Raw genomic sequence first — 26,449 nt, 5'->3', positions numbered from 1 at the left:
GGTCTTCACAAAGCGGCGCTGGCGGCCCTCCTTCAAGGCAGCACAGCTAAAGCACTCAGGTAGGAAGAGAGGCCTACTACTGGACAGGGGGAGCAGGAAGAGGTGCTGATGGACAGGGGGGAGGGCAGAAAAATGAAGGGAGGCCTACTGTTGGACAGGGGGAGCAGGAAGAGGTGCTGATGGACGGGGGGGGGCAGAAAAATGAAGGGAGGCCTACTGCTGGACAGGGGGAGCAGGAAGAGGTGCTGATGGGCAGGGGGGAGGTAAAACAAAGGGAGAAGGGCTGCTGCAGTGAAGGGGTGGTGGTGGACACAGGGGAGGTAAAAGGAAGAGAGAATGGACAGGGGGAGCACGCAAGGGGTGGTGATGGACAGCCAAAACAAAGACAGAAAGAAAAAAAGAAAGACAGAAATACAGAAAGCGGCTAAGGAGACAGAGAGAGAAAGAAATAAAGACACACACATATATATTCTAGCACCCATTAATATAACGGGCTTAAAGACTAGTACTTAATATATTACTTTAATTTCAACGGACTCATGGACAGAAAGATCACTTTAACTTTAAATAGAGCCTTGAGGCTACACTAACCACATGACTTGCTTTTTTGTTAAAAAAAAAAAAGGTTTGGTATTAAACATTTTTTGTGAATAGAAGATATAAGCAGAAGGATGATCTACTTGTAATTTTCTCCTGCACAGTGTAACTGAACAGCCTGCTTTAAAATACTCCAGTTAAACCAGTTTTAAAAATGTGTTAACTCCAAATTATGTCTGAGGTAGTTATCTACAAGTATTAAATCAAAATTCAGAATAGGCAGGCATATGTGGTAGTGGTAGTATCTTGCGTGTTGCAAAATGCTGGAATGAAAAAGGTAAAGAAGAAATCTGATTAAATAACCAAACACTAGGATGGCAAAGCTGGTTTCTTATATCATGTGTTATAAAAGATAAAAATAGTTAAAACATACCAATGCAGTCACTTTTCAGCAAATGCCTACATCAAGGGGCATGGTTAAATCATGGGTAATCTCAAAGCACTCAAACAAAATAAAAGAGCAATTTCATGTTTTCTTTACCACTACAGTGCCTGAGATTGTTCTTTTAGTGGCTGAAGTCACTTGTTCTTGAATTCTTTGCATCAGCTATATGATTCAATCATGTGTAATCTCTGGCATTTGTTGAAATGTGGCTACAATGGATCACTGGTTTCAATATATTTTAACTATTTTTATCTTTTATATCACATGATATAATAAACCAGCTTTGCCACCATAGTGCCTGGTTATTTTTAACATTTCTCCAGACCTGGATTTTGGCTGCATTACTATTACAACTACAAATATTTTCTTTTAGGATTCTTCCATTACCAATTCAGTACTGATAGCTAAAACCTAACTACTAATCCCAAGTGCAGCTCCTCAGTAAAACTGCATTTCTTACCTGAATTCTTTCTTAAATCCATTTCTTGTAAATCAGCTCAGTGCAAACTTTGTGATTCTGTTAAAATTGTTTTCGTCTGCTTCAAGGGATGTTGGAGAAACCCATCCTAAAGAAATCTAACAGAAATAAGTTAGGGTCATATGTTTCTAAAATGTACTAAACATTTCTGAAATGCCCTCTCCGTATGATAAATGATGGTTCACTTTTGTGCTGCTCTGCTTTCATACCTTCAGCTTCTCTCTAAGACTCCACCAACATCAGAGCCTGTTTTATCTTGGTATTTTCCACATTCATTACTTCTTGCCAAATTTTAAAAGAGAAGCAGCAAAGCTGCAGGTGCTGCTTGAGAGCCCTTAACAGAGGTGCTCAAGCAGCACCTGCAGCTTATTTCTAGTGTGTCATTCTGGACAAACGGGTAGTGAATCCAAACCTGCACGCTGTGCAGAAGGTATCAATCACAGTTTTCAACTTCTCCTCTTTCCCCAGTGGAGTGTGCTGCCCCTTCCGTTTTTCCTTCTGCTCACTTGCAATAAGGTATGTGTTTCATCTGCTCTGTTTAAAATGTTGTTTTCTGTGTTTTTATTCTTCAAAATTTGGATGTTTTCAATGCCTGGGAGGAAGAAGCAGACTTGGGGTCTGCAGCTAGCAGGCCAATCCCTCTGTGGTACCTGTCTAGTCAGTCAGTGTGCTTAATATTTAATGAGCTTGGGGGTCTGTTCCCCTTGGAGCTAGCTTGTCCCCTGATTTTCAGGAGCTTGAGCGTAGGCTGATTTGGCACCTGTAGTGGTCCTTTTATTTATTTAAAAATTTATATACCGCATACAACTTCTTTCAAAGTAAAAGTGGCAGGTATCTCATGTTTCAGAGCCTGAGTGAATAATGTCTCCCTGGCCTCTCATCCAGATACAGCCAGGTTCTTGAAGGGGGCCTCTCAGGTTGCCATTCCGTCATGGAACCTTAAACCCTGTATGAGCTTTTACAGCAGGCATCTTTGATGGATCTCTCAGTGAAGACAGCCTTCTTAGTAGCTATGACATCAGCAAGAAGAGTCTGAGTTGCAGGCGCTTTCCTGCAGAGAACCCTTTCTCAAGATTTCAGACATAAGGGTTTCCCTGCACATGGTGCCTTCCTTTTTACCGAACATAGTTTTCGCTTTCCATGTCAATCAAGTAGTACGCTTGCCGGCATTCCACTCCACAAGGTAGGAGAAAAAAAATACAAAGTTCTGCAGTTGCTAGATGTGCAGAGAGTAGTACTTAGGTATCTCAAGGTCACTAATGAATTTCATCTCTCTGATCATTTATTTGTGCTCACCAATCAAGCTAAACTGGACAAGCTGGCATCTAAGGCTAATATCTCTAGATGTATTCATAGGGCCATTGAGTCAACTTACATTACCTGTGGAAAACAGCCACCAATATCTTTGAGAGCTCATTCAATGAGAAGCATTGCTTCTTCATGAGCAGGGGCCCAGGAGATTTCACCTGAGATCTATAGGGCAGCTTACCTTTACAAAGTTCTACAGAGTAGATGTCCCAGCGAGAACGGATGTGGTCTTTGGATCCTCAGTGTTGAAGGCAGGTTCATCAATCCTACCCTAGGCTCCAGAGACTGCTTTGGTATGTCCCACTGGTCCAGAATGACACACCTATTCCAATAGAAAGAAAGATTAGGTTCTTACCTTGATAATCTTTCTTGTAGATAGGTGTGTCATTCAGGAACCTCACCCTGTATGTCATACAACTCACCTGCTTATTACGTACTGTCTTAAACAGAAATGAGAGCTTCTAATCTGAAATTTTTCAGGACAGTCAGATTTAAGAAATATAAGCACTTATGTAATTGAAAAAAAAAAACAAAACCCCAAAATGAGACACAAACATGTCACATGTTGGGGAATATAAGAACTCATAAATGTTAAGCTTGTGGTTGTTTTACACTGCGGTTTTTATTGGTTCACAATGTTCATAAATTGCATTTAGTATATTTCTTGCAGAGCAGAACAGACCTGTTGTTGGGGAGTGTCCTCATGCCCCTCCTTCTTATATTCTGTTATGAGGGGATATCACCTGCTTTGGTACAGACTGAAGGGAGCAGCATATTCCACTGGGGAAGGGGGGAAAGAGTTGAAAACTGTGATCGATATCTTCTGCACAGCATGCGAGTTTGGATTCACTACCCACTTGTCCAGAATGACATATCTATTGACAAGTGCTTTGTGCTTGTCAGACAGAACTTTGGATATATTCTAACATGCATTTTTAACTCAATCTCCATGCATAGGGTGGCTACTTCTTGGGTGGAATCCTGAGAGGTTTCACTGGAGAAAATTTGTAGATCAATGACCTGTGCCTTGCTTCATACTTTTTCAAAGCATTTTAAGCTGAATATTGCATCTAGGTATGATGCACATCTTTTGGAACGTCAGTTCTCATGGGGCATCTTAGGTATATCCCTCAAGTACTGGAATGGTCTGTTGAGAACACTAAGGAAGTATAAATTAAGATTCATTTGCTAATTTTTTTCTTTCTTTAGTCCCAATAGACCATTCCATTTTTAAGTTTTTAGCATTTTTTTAAGTTTTTTGTTCTTTTGAGACTTTTCTGGGAGTCTTGCTTAATTTATTGGGCTGTTTGGTTTCTTAGGTTGGCAGTTTCTATGTTCTTTCATGTGGTTCACAAGAGGAATGAGAAATTTCTGTTACAGAGACCTATGTTACTTTTCACTTCTTTCAGAGCTCACATCTGTATTCTCTGCCTCCATCTACTTGTAGATGGGCACAAACCCACACACTCTGGAATGGTCTGTTGTGACCCCAGGGAAAGAAAATTAGCAGGCGAATCCTCATTTTTCCTTGAGGATAAATGTTATGGAGTCAGTTTGAAAGTGATTTTATAATTTAGGCAGTGTTTTACAAATTTATTCAGTTTCTTTTGTTCTAGAACTGGATGGAAAACTATTGATTTAACAAGATGTGTATTGTAGCTAGAGTAGCAATTTTGATTACTAAAGCAATGCCTAATTTTATAATATTGAAAAACTTTGGCACAGCTAAAGCACTGATTTGCTAATGAAATACAATAGTGGGTATTGTTTTCCTGATAATAGCCACAAATTAGAGGTACTATTAAACATACAGTGTCATAAAAAAGCAACAGTACCAATGTTAGTTAATGCAGGCTGTTGTATGCATATTTGTTTGGGGAAAATTTTATGCGCTAAATACAAACCTGGCTGGGTAAGGGTTCAGCATCTTCCCATGAAGATGACAACAATTCGGTAGAATTCTGAAACGGAAACTGGGACTCTCCAGAGGTGTTGCTAACCAGCTCATCAAGCGCATCCACTTGTTTCTTCAGACTCTGCAAGCTGCCTTCTGTCTGCTGTTTCCCTTTACTTAGCACGGCAGCTTGCTTTGACATTCGCTGTCGAAGTTGAGCCTAAATGAAAATTCATTTTATTAAGGTATAGAATAGTTTCTGTTCTCAACAGTACAATGCCACACAAACATTCCCCAAATGTAGTACAGCTAAGCCAAATTAACCTTTTACAGACATAGCAGTTGCTGGCCCTACAAAGAACTTAAGGAACACACTAGTATTTCTATAATTGGTACCATCAGAAAGGGGAGAATCTGGAAGGCTGATGAATACAAGACAATTAGGAAGTAGTTATAAAATGCACATTAATTCCAATACTTATATATAGTAACAATCTTATAGTAAATTTATAAATGCCCAGTGCAATGATTCCTTTCATTGAATGTCATAGCATATATATTTTAAATAAAGTCACTAAAAGTAGTACCAACTGCTACAAGCACATTACTCTGAATTTTATATATTTTTGGGAACAGCATCTACATAAAATCATATGATATTTTGTTTTTGGTTATAAAAGGTTCATGATCATCATCTTTCCATAATTCTCATGCTGATTGAAGAACAGGGTCTGCGAGTCACAAAGAATCCAGGATGGTTTCTTTATAAATTTAAAAAGCCATTGTTGGATACTTGATTTAGAATTCACAACAGCAAAGATTTTTCTGCACTGGGGAAACCACCCATCAGTAAATGACATTTGCTCAAAGAAAAAGGGATAACCTACAAGCAGTCAAGCTTCTACAGTATAACTGCCAGCTAGAATAAATCCTCAGCAGTAACTAGGCCAATTGGTCTATATCTGTCGTCATTTATTATTATAACTACGCGTCTTATTTTCTCACAGCATGAGTTACCAAAGCGTCTATTCTATATGCAGGCCTACCAATTGTAAAAAACAATTTACAATAATTTTGTTTGATGACAAGACACTTCTTTAATGAACTTTGGGGGAGAAAAAAAACCACACAGGTCATAGAAGAGTCTTGTGAGTACAACCTTCAGTCGATCTTCATGTTCACGTAGTTTTTCTCTGAGTGCTTCTCCTCGCCAGTGTTCATCCTAAAGCCATAAGAATCTGAGTTAGCACCATCTAAGACCATTTAAAAGCCCATTTCTACAGCAACTCTTAATAATGAAGATGGTCCACATAGAATCTGCAGGGTTGATATTCAAAAGGCTGGCACCTGATATTTCAAAGGCACTTGACTGGTTAATGCTGTGCAATATGTCTGCTAAATGGCTATTATCTATCTGACTAGGTTAGGAGTGGTAACGTCAATATCTCAACACCAAACAAATCACAGAGTCACTGCAAAATACTTCGATTGTTTTTTGATTAATGTGTTTATCATTCACTCTTTATGAGGACCCGATGGGGTATCAGACAACCCAACAAATGATATAGCTTGAAGGGAAAATTTCTTCATTTGCCCCACGATACCTCCTCCTCCATACTTCTTATGTTTTAATGTTATTTTTATATTTTTTCTGAGGTCTTTTTTTCTTCAATTGTATTTTTTCAATTGTATTTCTTAATTCATTCTCATATATAAGTCTTCTCTATAGCAATTAGCTTATCATTTCAAATGCTTTTAGCTTCTGAATGAGAGTTACTTAGCTTTCAGCCTTGATGTCATTCCCCTGAACGCCAACGCGTTTCGAATATCTTTGTCAAGACGACATGGGGAAGCTGAAACACCAAGAAATAAGCCATTAGGTTCAGAAATCCTACTGCTACTAATATAAGAGATACTAAAACCCCCCTCTTATCACACATACTGTACTTACTTATATTTGAGTTAATCGACATACACAGCGTACCGCCAACCGGCAAGAAACAGCAAGCCGCGGCGGGCTGACTCTGAGAATTTAAATATCCCTCCCATATGACGTCATTTCCCGTACGGGAAATTGTAGCTAATTGCTACAATTGAGATGGTGCTAACTCAGAATATCAACCCGTACGGGAAATGACGTCATATGGGAGGGATATTTAAATTCTCAGAGTCAGCCCGCCGCGGCTTGCTGTTTCTTGCCGGTTGGCGGTACGCTGTGTATGTCGATTAACTCAAATATAAGTAAGTACAGTATGTGTGATAAGAGGGGGCTTTTAGTATCTCTTATATTAGTAGCAGTAGGATTTCTGAACCTAATGGCTTATTTCTTGGTGTTTCAGCTTCCCCATGTCGTCTTGACAAAGATATTCGAAACGTGTTGGCGTTCAGGGGAATGACATCAAGGCTGAAAGCTAAGTAACTCTCATTCAGAAGCTAAAAGCATTTGAAATGATAAGCTAATTGCTATAGAGAAGACTTATATATGAGAATGAATTAAGAAATACAATTGAAAAAATACAATTGAAGAAAAAAAGACCTCAGAAAAAATATAAAAATAACATTAAAACATAAGAAGTATGGAGGAGGAGGTACAGTGGGGCAAATGAAGAAATTTTCCCTTCAAGCTATATCGTTTGTTGGGTTGTCTGATACCCCATCGGGTCCTCATAAAGAGTGAATGATAAACACATTAATCAAAACACAATCGAAGTATTTTGCAGTGACTCTGTGATTTGTTTGGTGTTGAGATATTGACGTTACTATTATAGATTACTTGTTTCATGATGGTTCAATTAATAGGTTAGGAGTGGGCCAGGGATGGAGTGTCAACTTAGCTGAATAGTGGTGATTTTCAGTTTGCTAATCAGCTACGTAACCATATAAGTCAGGACAGCAAAAGGTAAGTTAACTGTGTACTGGTTTGAATACTGGCTGGTGCCCAGCTAATTTCCAGGGTGGCAGATATACACAGATATTCAATGCTGAGAGCAGTTAATGCCCATGGCTTATCTACAACTACTTACAGCCTCAAGCTGAATATCAGGCCCTGCATTTTTTTTTAATTTTTTTTTGCCAATTAAGCAGTTTAAGAAGTTTCATTTTTTTAGTTGGTACTATTAAACTTATTTTATTTCAAAATATTTCTAGCCTGCCCCACAAATATCTAAGCCAGTTAAAATAAAACACCTATAAAAATGACAAACTAAACAGTGACAAACATAAAAATACATCTTTAGTTCTTGTTCAACTTGCAAAACTGAATGTGGACAAAATCACGGGACTGGATGAGATAGTCAGGTGAAATATTCAGTTCTTTCTTAAGAAATGTTCACATATCAATGTCAAATCATTTTTTAATTTATCTCTGGAAAAGAAAGTGATGTAACTGCAGGTAAACAACAAAAATTTTCCTTGATTTACTCATGAGGTTCGTGGAGAGTCAGAGGGTCGCTAAATTTGCATGGGGACGAGTCGCTGGTAATAGTGATTGGCCCATGTGCAGAATATACCCACAAATTAAAAAAAAAACAACAACCCTAAATTGAAGATCGGCAGGAGTGTTGCCCACCCCCCACACCTTTTAGTCAATGGCCAGCTGGAGGGATACCTGCTCCCTCTGGCCGGCAGGCCTGCCTCTTCAAAATGGCAAGCCTGCCCCATGCATCCTAGGATGCACCAGGGAGGGGCTTAACACATTGATTGGCCCAGGTGCTTAAGGCTCCTCCTATGGTCTTAATGCTGGTCTTAATAAATGACATCATATAAAATGCCTTGACTGTATACAAACAGCCTTTCCCAGACTATCATCAGGCCCAACAAGATTCTACAAATGCTCTTAAAAAAAACTACTGGTATAACTACAAAGACCTTGCTGCTTTTTCAAAGAGACTGTATCAGATAAAACCCACAAAAACTAGAGCAACTGATTTTACTCTTCTAGCCCTGTATTTGAAAAACAGCAAACTCATGTCTCGGCAAAATGTGTCTTCTGAATAACAGGAATGGAAAGTAGCTAAGTCATATAAGAACAGAGAGCACAAGATGGTTTATACATAAACCAAGTTTAAAACTATATTATTGATTCAAAAAGATTTACAGAGTGAATCCCTGGTTTTTTAAATTTTGATTTTTATAAATAATTGGTGAGCAAAGACAGATGTCCCATATATGACAATTCATTTTAGGATGGGCTGGAGAGGACTTTGATGGAAACTCCAGTAATTTGGACTATCAGAATTTGGATAGGCTGGAGTGGGCTTCAACGGCAACTCTGGTAGTTGGAACCTAAAGACAGTTCAAGATGGATTTCTACGGTCTATGTCCCAGAAATGCCAAAGAAAGACAATTTAATCATGAATTAAGGCAATTTAACCATGACTTTTGGGAACTGGATGGACCGCTCAGGTCTTTCTCTACCGTCATTTACAATGTAGGTAACACATGAGGTCTGCCACCTTTGCACCAGGTAGGCAAGTGACCAGGTGATCCTCAAGTCCTCCTGCCACCCATCTTTCTACATATTTAATAATCAAATCACCAACAATAAACTGTCCTATCCCTTCCCTCCTGGGCAGAAGCCGCTAGAGATACATCCTTGGTGTTTCCTATGACCATCAGAGAACTGGAATAGTGGAACCAGTGTGCATGTGTATGGGGAGGCAGTGATAGAGGTTTTTTTAAATGGGGGTATATTTTATTTTGTTATATCTGTGTTATTCCAAGCTTGCTTTTATTTCCTGCTTGTGTCATCTAGTTCTATGTCAACCCACCTCTTTCCACAAAAGCTCAAGATTATGAATATGATAAATATGGTTCCTTGCCATAGGCATTATGGCCAGTGCCACCAACCCAATCTCAAAGACATTTTATGTTGAGTTTGATTGGCCCCATAGTTAGTGCTGACTACTATTTGCCTTCTCTGCCTACCAATCCTCTTCTTTAAGCCCTCAACCAGACTCAACACACATTATTTGCTGCTACTGCAGAGCCAGTCTCATAGTATGAGTTGTACAGATTTCATGGTTTGTACTGTGAGACTTGTACCTTGTGGCAGCAGGAAACGATGGGGACTTCAGGAGGATTTGGAGGCAGAGAGGACACAAAGCACAGAACACTTTAATAAAGAAACAATTAGGGGGGAATAGCAACATGGAGGAAACAGCAGGCTACTACCCACTTAAAACATGAAAAGGTGAACTCACACATAATACAAAGATGAATATATGATATACAGTATACAGATGGTATAAATAGGTAAATATATACATATAATTAACTCATGTATTGTAACACCATTACTGAAACTCATGCAAACCGCTCTGAATTGACTCCCCAGTCATTAGTAACGTTATAGAAGCTTCCAATAAACATAACCAGCCCTCGCTGAAGATGTGTGAAGGCCCTTGTCAGGACAGTCACAATTCTATCACAATTTTAGATATGTTAGTGATAGGAGGAAATGCAAGTGGAGTTTTGAGACTCAAAGGTGAAGGAGAGGAATATGTAGAAAGTGATAAAGACAAGACTGAACTGCTTAACAAACATTTCTGTTCTGTGTTCACAGCTGAAGCATCAGGAACGAGAATGTAGAAGACAAATGCAAATAGAAATGGAAATGTGGTAAATCCTGAATGATTTTCAGATGATCGTGTTCTTGAGGAGTTAGCTAAACTTAAGGTGGACAAAGTGATGGGGCCAGATAGCATACATTTGAGGATACTGAAGGAACTTATGGAAGATCTGGCGGCTCTGTTGGCTAACCTTTTCAATGCTTCTCTAGAGTCGGGAGTGGTAATGAAAATCTAGTTACACTACGTAAACCAGCTCACCTTTATCCATGTTTATTCACACCTTTAAAGACTTCCCTTGGCTGAACCCATGCTGACTCTGAGCCATTAAGCAGGGGAAGCGCTGCTGCTGGTGACTAGGGCTTATTTTTAGGAGTAGGGCTTATATTAAGATCTACCCCGAAAATCATGCTAGGGCTTATTTTCAGGGAAACATGGTAACTCAGAATCTAAGATGAAATTTTAATATAGATATTTATGTGAAAGATGGGTTTACAGTCACCAACACAAGAACAGTCATATAATTTTAAGAAAAAAAAGTAATGGTATCTTAATCATCTGCCACTCTAACAAATAATGTTTTCGCAGAAAAAACCAAAAATAAAAAGATGTTATTGATCTGACAACAGCAGTTCCCTTCTATATAGAGAAAACTCAGAAATCAGGGAATCAATCCATACTGAAATAATAAGACATTAAAATAATTTCAATATATAGTACTGAACAACAAATTGACTGTAGCCATTCTGAAAGCGGGGCGGGCCCAGGCAGCAGCGCAGACAGCATGCTTCTGCCGGCCCATACACCGCTGGACTACCAGGCTAAAGGGGGTGCTTAAAAAGGTACTGCAGGGCAGGGGTTGTTTTAAAAGGAAGGGCCGGCATGCGTGCTGTGTTTTAAAAAGTAGTACTAGGGGAAGGGAGGAAAAATTGTTAGTCGGCTGGAATGGATCCCTACCATTAGACCACCAGAGGTGAGGAGATGGTAGGTTAGAGGTCAGGGAAGGGGGGACAGGGTGCAGAACCTGGCAGGGAGGGGGGATAGGGTGCAGAGCCTGGCAAGGAGTGTGGGGTTGGGTGCAGAGCCTAGCAGGGAGTGAGGGAGGCTGGGTCCACAATTTGGTTCAGAATGTTTTTTTTCTTGTTTTCCTCCTCTAAATCTGAGGTGCGTCTTATGAAGTGAAAAATACAGTAGTTATTGTGGCCTAATGGTTAGTGCAGCAGCCTGAGAACCTGGGTTCAATTCCCACGCAGCTTCTTGTGACTAAGCAAGTCACTTAGCCCTCCATTGCCCCAGCTACAAAATAAGCACTGTATATAATTTATATTATGCTTTGATTTTAACCACAGAAAGGCGGTATATCTAGTCCCATCTCCTTTCAACAGGTATGATGTTATAAGAATTCCTAGAAATCTGATTAGCAAATGATCTCATTATCAAATGATGTAGTATTTACCATGAAACAGCTTTTTGAAAAGCTTAGTTTATTTGTAAACACTGATAGCTTCTCCTCATTAGCTGTAAATGGAAAATTCTCCTTTAAGCTCTCAAGTTCAGACTGAAGATTCTCTTGTTCTTCAAACACAGCTTCTATATCCTCCAACAGTGCCTGTTGAGGCTGGTCATAGTCCTTAAGGCTGCTTCTGAGTTCGTTTTTCACTTCTGATTTCAGCGCTTTCACTATTCTGTTTATTTCCTGTTGTCTCTTTTCCAACTCCTCTTGCCGCTTGGTCTAAAAGGTATAACAGATTTTTGGTTCATGAGAATCTATTTCTATAAGTGCACAAAGCTACTGGTATCTCTAGAACTGTACTTCAAACATTATAAAGGCATTCTAAAAAAACAACAGCAGCTATGAGTGGTATGATGGTGAAATGCATACAGTTTATAGATAAAAAATCATTTAAAAATCTGCTTTTTATCATGGTTACTCACCTGTAGCAGGTGTTCTCTGAGGACAGCAGGTAGATATTCTCACATATGAGCAACATTGTCCACGGAACCCGGCATGGACATATATATCACTTTAAAAATTTAGCACTGTCCATATCATGTGTGCAACTGTGCCTTCCTGCCTAACGTCAGCTCGTGGGACCTTCAATTACATCCAAAGACTAAGAAGCCAGCTAGGAGATGTAGGGAGGTTGTGAGAATATCTGCCTGTTATCCTCAGACAATATCTGCTACAGGTGAGTAACTATGCTTTCTCTGAGGACTTCCAAGCTACCAGACTTGTGCCTCTAGGAAGAAGGTTAAATAACTGTCATGAGGTTGATGAAATTCCTGAGGATGGAGGAAAGATGGCTTTTAAAGAGAAAATAAAATTTTGAGAACTGCCTGACCAAACTGACTGTCTTGTCTAGAATGATCTAAGCAGTAATGAAAAGTAAATGTGTGGATTGAGGACCAAGTGGCCGCTTTGCAGATGTCCTGAACAGGAGTGGAGTGTAAATGTGCAATAGAAGTGACCATGGCTCTTACTTTACGAGCAGTTACATGGCCCTGTAGCATCAGCCCATATGCAAAGGAAATGTAGTCTGATAGCTAGCATGAAATATTTCTCTTGGTAACTGGAACTCCCAATCTGTTAGGGTCAAAGAAGAACAGTTCAGATGTAATCCTATGTGATTTGGTTTGATCCAAGTAGTAGACAAGAACTCTTTTTCAGTCCAGGATATGAAGATCTGACTCACCAAGTGTAAAACTACAAATTCACAAACACAAGGGATCAACATAATCTGCTCTCAACAACCCCTGAATGATACACAAGTCCCTCTATGTAAGGGATTGCTTTTAAAAACCTTAGTCTCACATTTACTGAATTTGTTTTAAATGAATGTGTTTTCAAACACATTAGTTTTTAATTTTTAAAGAAGAAGGAAAAAGCCTCAGACTCACGCCTACCGCTAGCAAGTTAGCAAGGCTTACACATAGAGATACCTCATTGGCATAAAAAAAACCTCCTCCTCACCAAACATTTCCAAATTCTTTTAAACAAATTCTTATAAATTCACTTAAATTGTGAGCCAAAATACTATTGTTTAGATGTTATACATGCAAATGGACTGTGTGAGATCTTAATGTCTGGAAACATTTCAATGATATACTGAAAGTGTGCTTGATAGTATGCTTCTGTAAAAGTTCAATCCCTCTCAAACACAAGCTCAAAGTTCATTGCTCAAAGCAATGTGAGCTGTGGGCTGACAAGATTGGAATACGAGTATAAGCTTCTTTTAAATCTATAGAGCAAAGCCAATTGTAATAGAATTCCCAGAGAAACCATGCAAAATCTTTTCTTCACCAAATGTTTGTTGAGAGTATGGCGATCTAGTATTGGACTGGTCTTTTTTGGAATCAGAAAGATTTTGCAGTAGAACCTTCTTGCCCCTCTCCCTTGGTGGAACTGGTTGTATTGCGTTGAGGCAAAGAAGGGCTGAGAGCTCCTGGTGAAGTAGAGATTTCTGAAGCACGTTGAAAGTAGACTCTTTTTGGAAGATGGGCTTGAGACTTTTTCAGAAGGTGAAGGGCATACCCTCGAGAGACTACCTGAAGGATCTATTTGTCTGTTCTTATGTGGGTTCAGCGTGGATAAAAATGATGGATCTGATCCCTAACTGGTAAATACATTGGAAGAGAGAGAGAGATGCACACACACACACTTGCTATGCTCTCTAAAAGATAGTCAAAAGGACTGTGAAAACATCTGTGAGCAGACTGATGTGAGGAGGAGGCAGGCTGAGAATAGTGAAGCCTGGATGGATAATAGGGTTGTCAACGATAAGGAGCACCATATTTTTGTGACTGCTCTGTAGGTGGAGATTATAGTTTGGACAATGCTGTCATACAATCATTATGTTCCTTTATTTTTCAGTAGCCTCCTCTATTTGGTCTCCAAAAAGATCATTCCCTGTTTATGGTATGTTTGATAGACAGTCGGAAACACAAAGCCATGTCTGCATAACAATAGAAACTATTTATGTTCTAGATGAGATGTCAAAAACAGACCTCACCATGTATTTTCTAGTTTCAAAAAATATTTAGTAAGGTGCTGGAAAGCTTCCTATTGATTGGGAGGAAAGTATTGCTGGAAATTTGGCAGTTTTTGAATCAAAGACATTAGATAAAAAGTCATATGAAAATTATAATTCAGTATACGGTTAGTGAGCATAGATGATTGAAACACTCATCTGCCTTCTCTTCTAGGAGGAGAGTTGGCATAAGAACATGAACTACAAACATATTTTAAGCCTGTTTCTATCACTAAGGACTGACTGGTGGTGCAGTTGTGGTTTGTCAAAGGCAGGTGTAGACGAGCCTCTAATTTCCTAGGAGCTACTGGGACTGTGAAAGGATTTTCCTGGTTTTTAGAGAAAGCTTCCTTCATATAGAGGAAGCTTTATACAGTCGTTGCTCCATTTGACATAGTCTAATGCCTCCATAAGATCCGATTGATGCTTCTGCTGTGATTCCATAAGAATGGGAGCAGCTAGTCCCATTTGCCTAATGAACTCTGTGAAAGAGAGGCTTTCAGGCAGGGATCATCTCCTAGGGAGAGGGGGAGAAGAATCCAATGGGATTCCATAAGACTCCTCAGCTGAAACATCGAGTGCAGATGAGTGGATGGAGAGATTTGAATCTATGGTCTTGATGTGATGGTGTCTGAAAGAATGTGACGTAGTGTGTAGGGGAGCATCATAAAGATCGTTGAGGCCATGATGGAGAAGTGAGTCAAGAGTGCTTCGACTGAGTTGTCAAGCATTGAGAGGATGCCCAGAAAGAATGCCTGGATGAGGAGGCCTGAGGTAAATGATGTCAGGAAGAGTGTTGATGTTGAGACGAGGAACCTTGAGCTCAGATGTGAATCAACATCGAGATGTTAGTTCATGATGTCCTGGTGAAGACTGTTGAGGATTTGCCAGCTTGAAAGCAGCATATGGCTATGGTATGTCAGGCTGGGCTGAGGTCGAGGTGTGCTGTCGAGGGAAGTAGTGCATTAACCTGAAGTAAAGATGGCAATTCCTGCTGCAGTATGATCTTAATCTGGTCCTGGAAAGATGGTGCCAGTACCAATGTGGTCAAAGATACAGTTGGCTCAGGTTGACATTGAAATGTCAGGGACTTAGGAGGAGGAGGATGCCTAGTAGGAGAAAACATCTGAAGTGATGGAGAGTGTTCTGACTGTCGACTCTCTTCTGTGCATTGAAGATGGTGAGGATGTGGATGTTCATTTGGAAGCATCATTTTGATGCTTCTTAAGACAGTTTCTGGAGGTACTCTGAGGTCTGACGTGCAGGAGGCGGCAGGCCGGAGCCTCCTCTGGATAGTGCCAGAAGCTGAGTGAATGCCACTGTCAATGTTGATGGAGAAGGTGCCTGGGATGGTAATGGGTCTGTAAACATGGACCCAAATGGCTTCTCAAATTGAACATAGCAAGCCTTTAGAGCCCTCTTTTGCAAGCGAGCACAAAGATGACAAGAAATGCCCTGATGCTCAGGACCAAGACACTGCACACATCTTAGGGAGAGGAGGAGATAGTAGATGTGATGGTTTGAACCTGAGATGGTCCTGTTACATAGAGAGCACTTCTTAAATCCACTGGGCATCGGGGACAGAAATGGGAAGATCGCCAATGCTAAATCAAAGGGCTCAATAGTAGGGGAGGTCAAGTAAAAACATTTCCAAAAAAGAGTCGATGTTTCCGGCCTCTATGGAGGCAGGAAGCTGCCCGAAGGTCCAAAAAAAGAAAACGAAATAAAATATACGAAACTGAAAAAATATGAGAAAAAAATGGTACAGGAAGGCACTAGAAAAAAAAAAAAATGACCGCATACAGGAGTATCTGAAAACATAGCTTCTTTGCTCTGCAGAAAATGAAGAGCTGAAGGTCCTGCAAGCCATTGGGTGGGAAGGCACATATGCATGGACAGTGCTAAAGTTTTAAAGTGACAGTACACTTTGGTACATGTCAGTGCCCGGATCCGTGGATATCACCCATATGTGAGAATTTCTGCCTGCTTGGAGAAACTGTATATTTCTAACTACTGATATTGTCTTTTGAAACAGAGAGGCTTCACAAAAATCCCTGATCCCTTAAAAGGTAAAGTCCTCTTGCATGCAACAGTGTGTACCAACATCCTCACCTTTCTCACAATCTGGGCTATTATGACAGGACTGAATGCTCAGTTTTAGGGTCCCTAATATCAATTTGATTGTGCTACAGATCTTCTAGCAATTACACAAGAAACTGATATTCTGCAGGCCCTGAAATTATTGAAAGATCACAGGATGTCAGCATCTTCCTGAATTAATATTTAATCAAGAAGCAATAATGCTTTGCACTGCACCTCCAGCATGGTGACAGAGCACAAGTAGAAGACCTGTGATCTTTTAAAGGGTCAGCAATCCAACTTAACATGATGTAAAATGAAAGACTATTTTTGTCGTAGCTGTCATGTCATGCTTTAATTGTTCATTGCTTCAAACTGAACTTTTTGTTACTCAACTACTGCTAAATCAAACTAGCTAAAGAAATTTAAGTTGTGCTTTCTCACACACAGCAAAAGAAATGTATATTTTCATTATCGCATCTCATATTTTGCAGAATAGAAGGAACATAGATGTGATCATCAGATCCTGTTTCCACTTTTGCAAATTTGTGCTTTGAGTAATATCAGATTTTGAGAATGTAACATTATGACTAATGTTTCTTTAAAAACAAACAGAAAAGTCCTACTTAATTAAGCTAGACAGATCGTAAAAGGTATAACAGCTTATGACACTATCAAAAAGAATCATCAGCCAAAAAAGGAACATTACATAAAAAAATAAACCTGGCTTTTCTGATTAGTCAACTCCAAGGTTTGAGAAAAACATCCTATGAACTCGAGAGTGCTTTAAAACACCACTCTTAATAAATGAGCATCAACGTTTACAAAAGTTGGATAGTTTTAAGTCAAATAGATGTTGGCATTGTCATCTCAAAGCAGGGACTTTAGATCATTTATTGTTCTATTGTCTATTTATTTTGGCTTTTTGGAAATCAATATGGGGCCAAATAAATTGTTTATTTGAAAATCTAGTGGCATTGTCTTTTGATACTGTGTTATTTGGCATGTCAATGAGAGCTAAAAGCCAAATATCATCTAAGAACAACAGGCTTTTATTAATTATGACAGGAGTGGCCATACAACAAATTACGAGCAATTGGAAAGATTGGAAGAGGCTTAACTATAGTTTTTGGTGGAATTCCTTATGTCATATGTATGAAATGGAATGAACATTAACCACTCAGAAAGGGTATTTTAAGAAATTTCAGGAGACTTGGGAGCCATTAACAAAATATTGCAATGTCTAAATATTGGTTTTTTCCCTTTAAAAATGCACATCCGGGAGGGGGAGGGGTTTGGTATGCTAATGAATTTTGGTATATAGATATGTGGTTCATGATAATCTAATCTAATCTAATCCTTAGGTTTGTATGATAGATATTTTATGTGTTGAAAATTGTGATTGATTAGGGGGAGGGGGGTTTAATTCTGTAATGGACATTAATTGAATATTAAGTGTGGTATTTGAGTATAAAATGATGTATTTACTGTTACACTTATTGTAAGTTTTAAAAAAGAATAAAGAATTGGGAAAAATAAATAAATGAGCATCAACTATTAAGAGACATATATGAATAAGTACACACTAATTGTTAAAAATTACAGAGAAATCTCTCTCTTATAAAGGCTACCAGTCTGAAGATGGACAGTAGAGTTTTTTTCTCTTTCATATAATAGTGCAAGCAATCTGTACCCATTTCTGGAGTTCTTGATAATCCTGCTGGAGTTGACCAAGTTCCTTCATTAGGCGTTTTGCTCGCTCATGGCTATCACGGGCTCCTTGTTCTATTGAAGCCATTTCTGTCCGCAGGCAAAGGTTCTCATGCTTTTCTTCCTAATTATAAAAATCAAGCAATACCTCATATATCAAGGTAATGAGACACAACAAGATACCAAGACACACAGGTGAGAGAAAGAGAGAGAAAAATGATGTTTCAAAGAATAGTAAAAAGAGAGCCCATAATCAATGAATGCATTGTAAACATTTTTTTGGCTTTGGAAACAGCTTGACTGGTTCCACTGGAAAGTAAAATTTTTGCATTTTATATTGCACTTTAAAACAGAGTACAATTTAACAAATTGCTAGCAGCAGGGGTAAGCGGCGAGAGTTAGCTCCGCCCCCCCACCACGTCAGAGGCAGCGTCAGCGCCCGGGCTCCCCCTTAAAGGAGTTGAGCCGGAGCGCGACCTGCATCTCGGACCGCGTGCAAACAGGCAGGAGAGCGGCAACGAGCAGGAGAGGCCCGGAGGAGCAGGAGAGGGGAGCGCCGAAGGAGGCAGAAGGCGGGCAGGCAGGCTAGCAGTAGGGGTAAGCGGCGAGAGTTAGCTCCGCCCCCCCACCGCGTCAGAGGCAGAGGCAGCGGCAGCGCCCGGGCTCCCCCTTAAAGGAGTTGAGCTGGAGCGCGACCTGCATCTCGGACCGCGTGCAGACAGGCAGGAGAGCGGCAACGAGCAGGAGAGGCCCGGAGGAGCAGGAGAGGGGAGCGCCGAAGGAGGCAGAAGGCGGGCAGGCAGGCTAGCAGCAGGGGTAAGCGGCGAGAGTTAGCTCCGCCTCCCCACCGCGTCAGAGGCAGAGTCAGCGCCCGGGCTCCCCCTTAAAAGGGGGCGTGCCAACGGCGCGCAGCGAAGGCGAGCGGCAAAGGTGCTCGCCTTAGCGAGAGCGCCTTTGCGAAGGGCCTTGAGAAGGGCCAAGGCACTACAGGGTCAGCACACACCAGAGGGGAGTCGGGGAGAGGACACCAGCAGCAGACAGAGAGTGAGGGAGAGAGGACGCAGCAGCAGCAGGCAGAGTGAGAGACACCAGCAGGAAGAGAGAGAGGACACCAGTAGCAGGAGGGAGCGGAGACCAGAGTAGGAGAGCTGAGAAAGACCAGAGAGCAGAGCAGATAGACTGAAATGGAGGCAGCCGGATCACAGCGGAGCTTTCCAGTGTACTGCATGGACTGCCATATGTACGACTACCTCTCCTCGGGAAGGCGGGAGTACATATGCAGTCGGTGTCGGGAACTGGAGAGCCTGAAAAAGGAGGTCGGGAGACTGCAGGCCAGGGTCCAGGAGCTGGAAGGGCTGTACGCCCTAGAAGAGCCAGGCCAGGCGTCTGAGGAACCAGACACAGCAAGCTCCATCGAGGATCAGGTGAGGGACCTTGAGAGATACATCGAAGAAGCCTACAGGAGGGTGGAGGAGAAGAACCAGCAGCATCACGGACAGGCGTCCCTAGATGATGAGAGCCACAACCCACCGGAGGATGGACCCAGTGGAGAGGCCGAACAAACAGAGGGGGCCGAGGCGAACCAGGACCCCGAGGGAGGAGCACCAAGATACACCAAGGATACGGACCTGAGGCAGAGGAGGCTACTGAGAAAGGGGAAGACTGCAATTGTTGTAGGAGACTCGATCATGAGGGAGGTGGACAGTCATGTGGCCGGAGGGAGAGAGGACCGGCTAGTGACATGTCTCCCAGGGACCAAGACAAAGGACATCGCCGACAGAATCGAGAGGATCCTGGACGGAGCCGAAACAGAGGAGACAGCAGTAATTATCCATGTCGGAACAAATGATGTGAGCCGGAGGAACTTCAGCATGCCTGCGCTAACGGACCAGTTCAGGGTCCTGGGAAGGAAGCTGAAACGGAGGACACAGAGGATAGCCTTCTCGGAGATCCTGCCAGTCCCGAGGGCAGATGCAAGGAGGCAGGCCGAGCTCCAGGATGTGAATGCGTGGCTGAGAAAATGGTGCGAAGGTGAGGGCTTCCACTTTGTGAGGAACTGGTCGTCCTTCTGGGGAAAGAGCAAGCTCTACAGGCGGGACGGCCTGTACCTGAGCACGGTGGGAACAAGAATACTGGCAACCAACATGAAGAAGGAGATCGAGAGGGCTTTAAACTAAGGAGAGGGGGAAAGCCGACAGCAGACCTGATGACGCTTCGGACAACGGTATCCAGAAAGGATGCTGAACGGGAAGACTACTACAGGGAAGAGGACGGGGAACCGATGGAGCTCGAGATCAGACAGCGAGGGAAGCACCAGGTAACAGCAACTTGCTGTGAGGGACTTAAGTGGTAGGGGGATTCAGGGGGGCGGGGTGGAACCAAAATGCAAGCAGAAGGCAATAAGGAGGAGCCACAAGGCAAGAGGGATCAAACCAAGGCCCAGGGGACAAGAACATGGGAGGGGGCTGGCAGGGCAGGAAATTTCCGAGGAAAAGCGGGGAAGGGGGGTGGAGGGGACACGAGGAGGCAGAAATTTGCGAGGGTAAAGGATGAGGGTAAAGCAGAGGCACAGTTAACGGGTGAACAGCCTGAAACTCAAGGGAAGGAGGTCCAGGTAAAAGCAGAGGTGGGGGACAAACGCCGGGACCTACAGTGCTTATACACGAATGCAAGAAGCCTCAGGGCCAAGATGGGTGAACTGGAAGTCATGGCCAAAGGGGAGGACCTGGATGTAATTGGAATTACGGAAACTTGGTGGACAGAGGACAATCAATGGGACGTGGCGCTGCCAGGGTACAAGCTCTACAGGAGGGACAGGACCCACAAGAAGGGGGGAGGCAAGGCACTATACATAAAGGACTCTATCTACTCGGTCAGGATGGATACGGCGACAAAGGCAGAGGGGCTGGAATCACTATGGGTCAAACTGCCGGGAACCAAAGGTGCAGACATAAAACTGGGGCTGTATTATCGTCCACCTGGTATGCCGGATGCAGTTGGACACGACTTGGAAGCGGAACTGAAGTAGGAATGCAGTACTGGAAATGTAACAGTGACGGGGGACTTCAACTACCCGGGGATAGACTGGAGTACGGATCACTCCAACTGCACCAGGGAAACGGAATTCGTAGAAGCTGTGAAGGACTGCTTCATGGAACAACTAGTCAAGGAACCGACGCGAGGGGGAACTACTCTTGACCTCATCCTTAACGGATTAGGGGGGGCCTGCAAGAGGGGTAGAAGTGGGAGGACCACTAGGCAACAGTGATCACAACGCAATCAGATTCACATTAGAAAGAGGGACACCCATAGTGAGGAGGACCGCATCGACTGCGCTCAACTTCAGGAAAGGGAACTATGTTGCCATGAGGGAAATGGTGGGGAGGAAGCTCAAGAACAGCTTTAGGATGGAGACTGTAGGAAGCGCCTGGACCCTATTCAGGGACACCCTGCAGGAAGCACAAAACCTGTACATCCCCAGTTTCAGGAAAGGCTGTAAGAACAAGCGGTCAAAAAGCCCGGTTTGGATGACAACTGAAGTAAAGAGGGCAATAAGTGACAAGAAAGTGTCCTTCCGGAGATGGAAAAAGGACCCAACGGAGGAAAATCACCAGAAGCACAGAAATTGCCAAAAGGAATGTCACCGAGAGGTTAGAAAAGCAAAAAGGGAATACGAGGAGGGGCTGGCCAGGGAGGCGAAAAACTTCAAGTCATTCTTCAGTTATGTAAAGGGGAAGCAACCAGCGAGAGAGGAGGTGGGGCCGTTGGATGATGGGGATAGGAAAGGAGTGATTAAGGAGGACAAAGAGGTAGCTGAGAGGTTGAACACGTTCTTCTCGTCGGTCTTCACGTGCGAAGACACATCCAATATACCGGACTCAAAGGAGCTCATGAGGGGGGAACAGGCCGAAAAATTGGAGCATATAGAGGTAAGTCAGGAGGATGTCCTCAAACAGATAGACAGGCTAAAAAGCGGCAAATCACCGGGACCGGACGGGATCCACCCAAGGGTTCTAAAGGAACTAAGACAGGAAATAGCGGGCACAATCCAGCATGTTTGCAACCTATCCCTGAGAACAGGAGAGGTGCCAGAGGACTGGAAACTGGCGAATGTCACACCTATCTTTAAGAAGGGATCGAGGGGTGACCCCGGGAACTACAGGCCGGTGAGCCTGACTTCAGTTATAGGGAAGATGGTGGAAGCGATGATCAAGGACAACATTTGCGAACACATCGAGAAAAATGACTTACTGCGAACAAGCCAGCACGGATTCTGTAAGGGAAGGTCATGCCTTACGAACCTACTGTACTTCTTTGAGGGAATAAGCAGTCAGGTGGACAAAGGGGAACCCATGGACATCATTTACCTCGATTTTCAAAAGGCTTTTGATAAGGTGCCACATGAAAGGCTGCTTAAGAAGCTGTGGAACCACGGGGTGGGCGGGGATGTACACAGATGGATCAAGCACTGGCTGTCAGGTAGACTGCAGAGGGTCGGAGTGAAGGGCCAATATTCAGACTGGCGGGGAGTCACGAGCGGTGTGCCGCAGGGATCGGTGCTAGGGCCGCTACTCTTCAACATATTTATCAATGACCTGGAAACGGAGGCAAAATGCGAGGTTATAAAATTTGCGGACGATACCAAACTCTGCGGAAGAGTTAGGACCAGGGAGGAGTGTGAGGACCTGCAAAGGGACCTGGACAAGCTGGAAGACTGGGCAAACAAATGGCAAATGCGCTTTAACGTTGAGAAATGCAAGGTCATGCATATAGGAAATAAGAACCCGTTGTTCAACTACAAAATGGGGGGGGGGCACTGCTGGGAGACAGCGGACTTGAGAGAGACTTGGGTGTGCTAGTGGATGCATCAATGAAGCCATCCGCACAGTGTGCAGCAGCGACGAAAAAAGCCAACAGGATGCTGGGCATCATAAAGAAGGGTATCACAACCAGGACGCGGGAAGTCATCATGCCACTATATCGGGCGATGGTGCGCCCGCATCTGGAATACTGCGTTCAGTATTGGTCGCCGCACCTCAAGAAGGACATGGCGGTACTTGAGAGAGTCCAAAGAAGAGCAACGAAGCTGGTAAGAGGGCTGGAAAACTGCCCATACGCTGAGAGGCTGGATAAGCTGGGTCTCTTCTCTCTGGAAAAGAGGAGGCTCAGGGGAGATATGATAGAGACCTTCAAAATCCTGAGAGGCATAGAGAGGGTGGATAGGGACAGGTTCTTCAGACTGAGAGGGACAACGGGTACGAGGGGGCACTCAGAGAAAATGAAGGGGGATAGGTTCAAGACAAATGCAAGGAAGTTTTTCTTCACCCAAAGGGTCGTGGACACATGGAATGCGCTCCCAGAGGAAGTGATCAGGCAGAATACAGTACAGGGATTCAAACAGGGATTGGACAGATTCCTGAGGGACAAAGGGATCGTAGGGTACTGAAAGGGGTGCGGGGACAAAGGGTCAAGAATTTGATGGGAAGATAGGACTTCGATGAGAAACCAAGGGGTGATTCAGACAGGTCATGACCTGTTGGGCCGCCGCGGGAGCGGACTGCTGGGCGTGATGAACCTGTGGTCTGACCCAGCAGAGGCACTACTTATGTTCTTATATAGGTAGTTCCTTCTCCAGAAAGCTTACAAAAATGAAGTGAGTACTGAGGCACTGGGAAGTAAGGAGAAATTAGGTTCTTACCTGCTAATTTACTTTCTTTTAGCTTCTCCAGACCAGTAGAGGTTAACTTTACGATTGGGTATATATCTAATCATGACCAGCAGGTGGAGACTGAAAACAAAACTTTGGGACAGTATATCCTAGCCCCTCCTCTCTATTTCCCTCAGTCTGCCGAATAGCCAAGCAGAACCAAGAACTGGAAAACAACAGAGAGAAAAAACAATACTCCGAAAGGAGTAACAAATAACATACCCAAAAATGCTGTTGGAAAATGCAGAGGAGAAATTCCCGAAGGAAGAAGGTCCCCACAGCTCGCCAGCTAAGCCAGCCGAGCCACAGCCGCTGTTCTTCAATACTCCCCGGCCCTAGAAAAATACTAGAACCCGCAGCAAAAACCAAAAACTGCCCGCGCAACAGCCCCAACAACAACAACAACAGACAGGGTGGGGACCTCTACTGGTCTGGAGAAGCTAAAAGAAAGTAAATTAGCAGGTAAGAACCTAATTTCTCCTTCTTTAGCACTCTCCAGACCAGTAGAGGTTAACTTTACGATTGGGACGTACCAAAGCAGTCCCCTCACGGGCGGGACCCCCGAAGGGCCGATACCAGTACACGTTCACCGAACACCGCGTCCCGACGCGCCTGAACATCTACCCGATAATGCCGAACAAAAGAATGCAAGGAGGACCAAACCGCAGCCTTACAAATATCCACCGGAGGCACAAGCGACGACTCAGCCCAAGAAGCCGCCTGACCCCTAGTGGAATGAGCCTTGAGAAACTCCGGAACCGGCTTCTGACTCAGAAGATAAGCGGAAGCAATCATCTCCTTGATCCAGCGCGCAATAGTAGCCTTAGAAGCGCCAGCCCCCCGCCGAGGACCCGCCAGAAGCACAAAGAGATGATCGGAGCTCCGAAACTCCCGGGTCCGCTGCACATAAGCATGGAGGACCCGACCGACATCCAACTTGCGCAGCTGTCGTTGCTCAGAAGAACCCTCCCGACTACCCAAGACCGGGAGGACCACCGATTGATTGACATGAAAAGGAGAAACTACCTTCGGCAGAAAGGAAGGAACAGGCCGCAAAACAACCCGCTCCTTCGAAAACTCCAGGAAGGGAGCCCTACAAGAAAAAGCCTGTAGCTCCGACACCCGTCTAGCGGAAGTAATGGCCACCAAAAAGACTGACTTCAGCGTAAGGTCCTTCAACGAACAGCCATCCAACGGCTCGAAAGGAGGGCGCACTAGAACAGAGAGAACCAGATTGAGATCCCAAGAGGGAACCGAGGGCCTTATGGGAGGCCTGAGCAACTTGGCCGCCCTAAGAAAGCGAATCACATCAGGAATGGCTGACAAACGCTGACCTGTCACCAGCCCCCGAAAAGCCGACAGGGCCGCCAGATGAACCCGAAGAGAAGACCAGGCCAGGCCCCTATCCAGGCCATCCTGCAAAAACTCTAGAATGTTAGGTAGAGAAGCGCGAAAGGAGACCACTCCCCGCGCTCGGCACCATTCCTCAAAAAGACGCCAAACCCGTACATAAGCCCGAGAGGTAGAAAGCCTCCGGGACCCCAAAAGTGTAGAGATCACCTTGTCGGAATATCCCTTCTTACTCAGGCGGCCCCTTTCAAGAGCCAAGCCGTAAGACAAAAGGGAGACGGGTCGAACATGGGAATGGGACCCTGCGTCAGAAGATCGCACCCGAGAGGCAGAGGAAGAGGATCCGCCACCAGATGCCTCACCAGATCCGCATACCACGGACGACGAGGCCAATCCGGAGCCACCAAAACCACCAGCCCCGGATGGCGAACAACGCGAAGCAGTACTCTGCCCACTAATGGCCAAGGAGGGAACACATACAACAGCCCCTCCGTTGGCCACGGTTGGACCAGAGCATCCAGACCCTCGGCCAGACCGTCCCTGCGACGACTGAAGAAGCGGGGTACTTTGGCGTTGCCACTTGTAGCCAACAGATCCATCAGGGGCTGCCCCCAAGCACGCACTAGCAACTGAAACGCCTCGGCGCCGAGACACCACTCTCCCGGATCCAAGAAGTGACGACTGAGGAAGTCCGCCTGAACGTTTTCTACCCCGGCAATGTGAGAGGCCGAGAGGTCCAGAAGATGCGACTCCGCCCAAACCATGAGCCGAGCCGCCTCCTGCGCCACCAGAGTGCTCTTGGTGCCCCCCTGACGATTGACATAAGCCACCGCCGTGGCATTGTCCGACAGGACTCTGACCGACTTGCCCAACAAAAGGGAGTGGAAAGCCAACAGCGCCAGCCGGACCGCCCTGGTCTCCAACACGTTGATCGACCAGGAGGCCTCCTCCGTGGACCAGGTTCCCTGAGCTGAGTGACCCAGGCACTGGGCCCCCCAACCCAGGAGACTCGCATCCGTAAGGAGCACCGTCCACTGCGGAAGATCCAGACCCACCCCCTGAACTAGGTGAGGGGTCCGGAGCCACCAACGCAGACTGCAGCGCGCCAAGCCTCGCAGGGGAACCGGAACATCCATCCCGTGCCTCTGGGGAGACCACCTCCGGAGCAGAGCATACTGGAGAGGACGCATGTGGGCCCGCGCCCACCTCACCACGTCCAGGGACGCCGCCATCGACCCCAGGACCTGGAGGAAATCTCGCGCCCGAGGACACCGGGACGCCAAAAGCAGGCGAATCTGAGACTGCAATTTGCTCACCCGGGCCTCTGGGAGGAAGACCTTCCCCAA

General features: G+C 44.1%; 1 protein-coding gene across 3 annotated transcripts in view; it reads right to left on the bottom strand.

Moving 5' to 3' along the window:
• Nucleotides 1–26,449, bottom strand: part of CNTRL (centriolin) — a 350,863-nt gene that overhangs the window by 3,276 nt on the left and 321,138 nt on the right. For all 3 annotated transcript variants that reach the window (XM_033961428.1, XM_033961427.1, XM_033961429.1), the window contains 5 exons: nt 18,030–18,170; nt 11,686–11,961; nt 5,822–5,884; nt 4,673–4,882; nt 1,443–1,558 (listed from right to left, as the gene is read on the bottom strand). In XM_033961428.1, coding sequence (XP_033817319.1) covers nt 1,475–1,558; nt 4,673–4,882; nt 5,822–5,884; nt 11,686–11,961; nt 18,030–18,170 — 774 coding nt within the window. In that variant the 3' untranslated portion in view covers nt 1,443–1,474. The remainder of the gene's footprint in view (nt 1–1,442; nt 1,559–4,672; nt 4,883–5,821; nt 5,885–11,685; nt 11,962–18,029; nt 18,171–26,449) is intronic.

This window comes from Geotrypetes seraphini, chromosome 10 (genome assembly GCF_902459505.1).
Source record: "Geotrypetes seraphini chromosome 10, aGeoSer1.1, whole genome shotgun sequence".
In the NCBI taxonomy this organism is placed as follows: Eukaryota; Metazoa; Chordata; class Amphibia; order Gymnophiona; family Dermophiidae; genus Geotrypetes; species Geotrypetes seraphini.
Note: the sequence above shows the minus strand (reverse complement) of the source record. Positions and strands in the feature narration are given on the sequence as shown.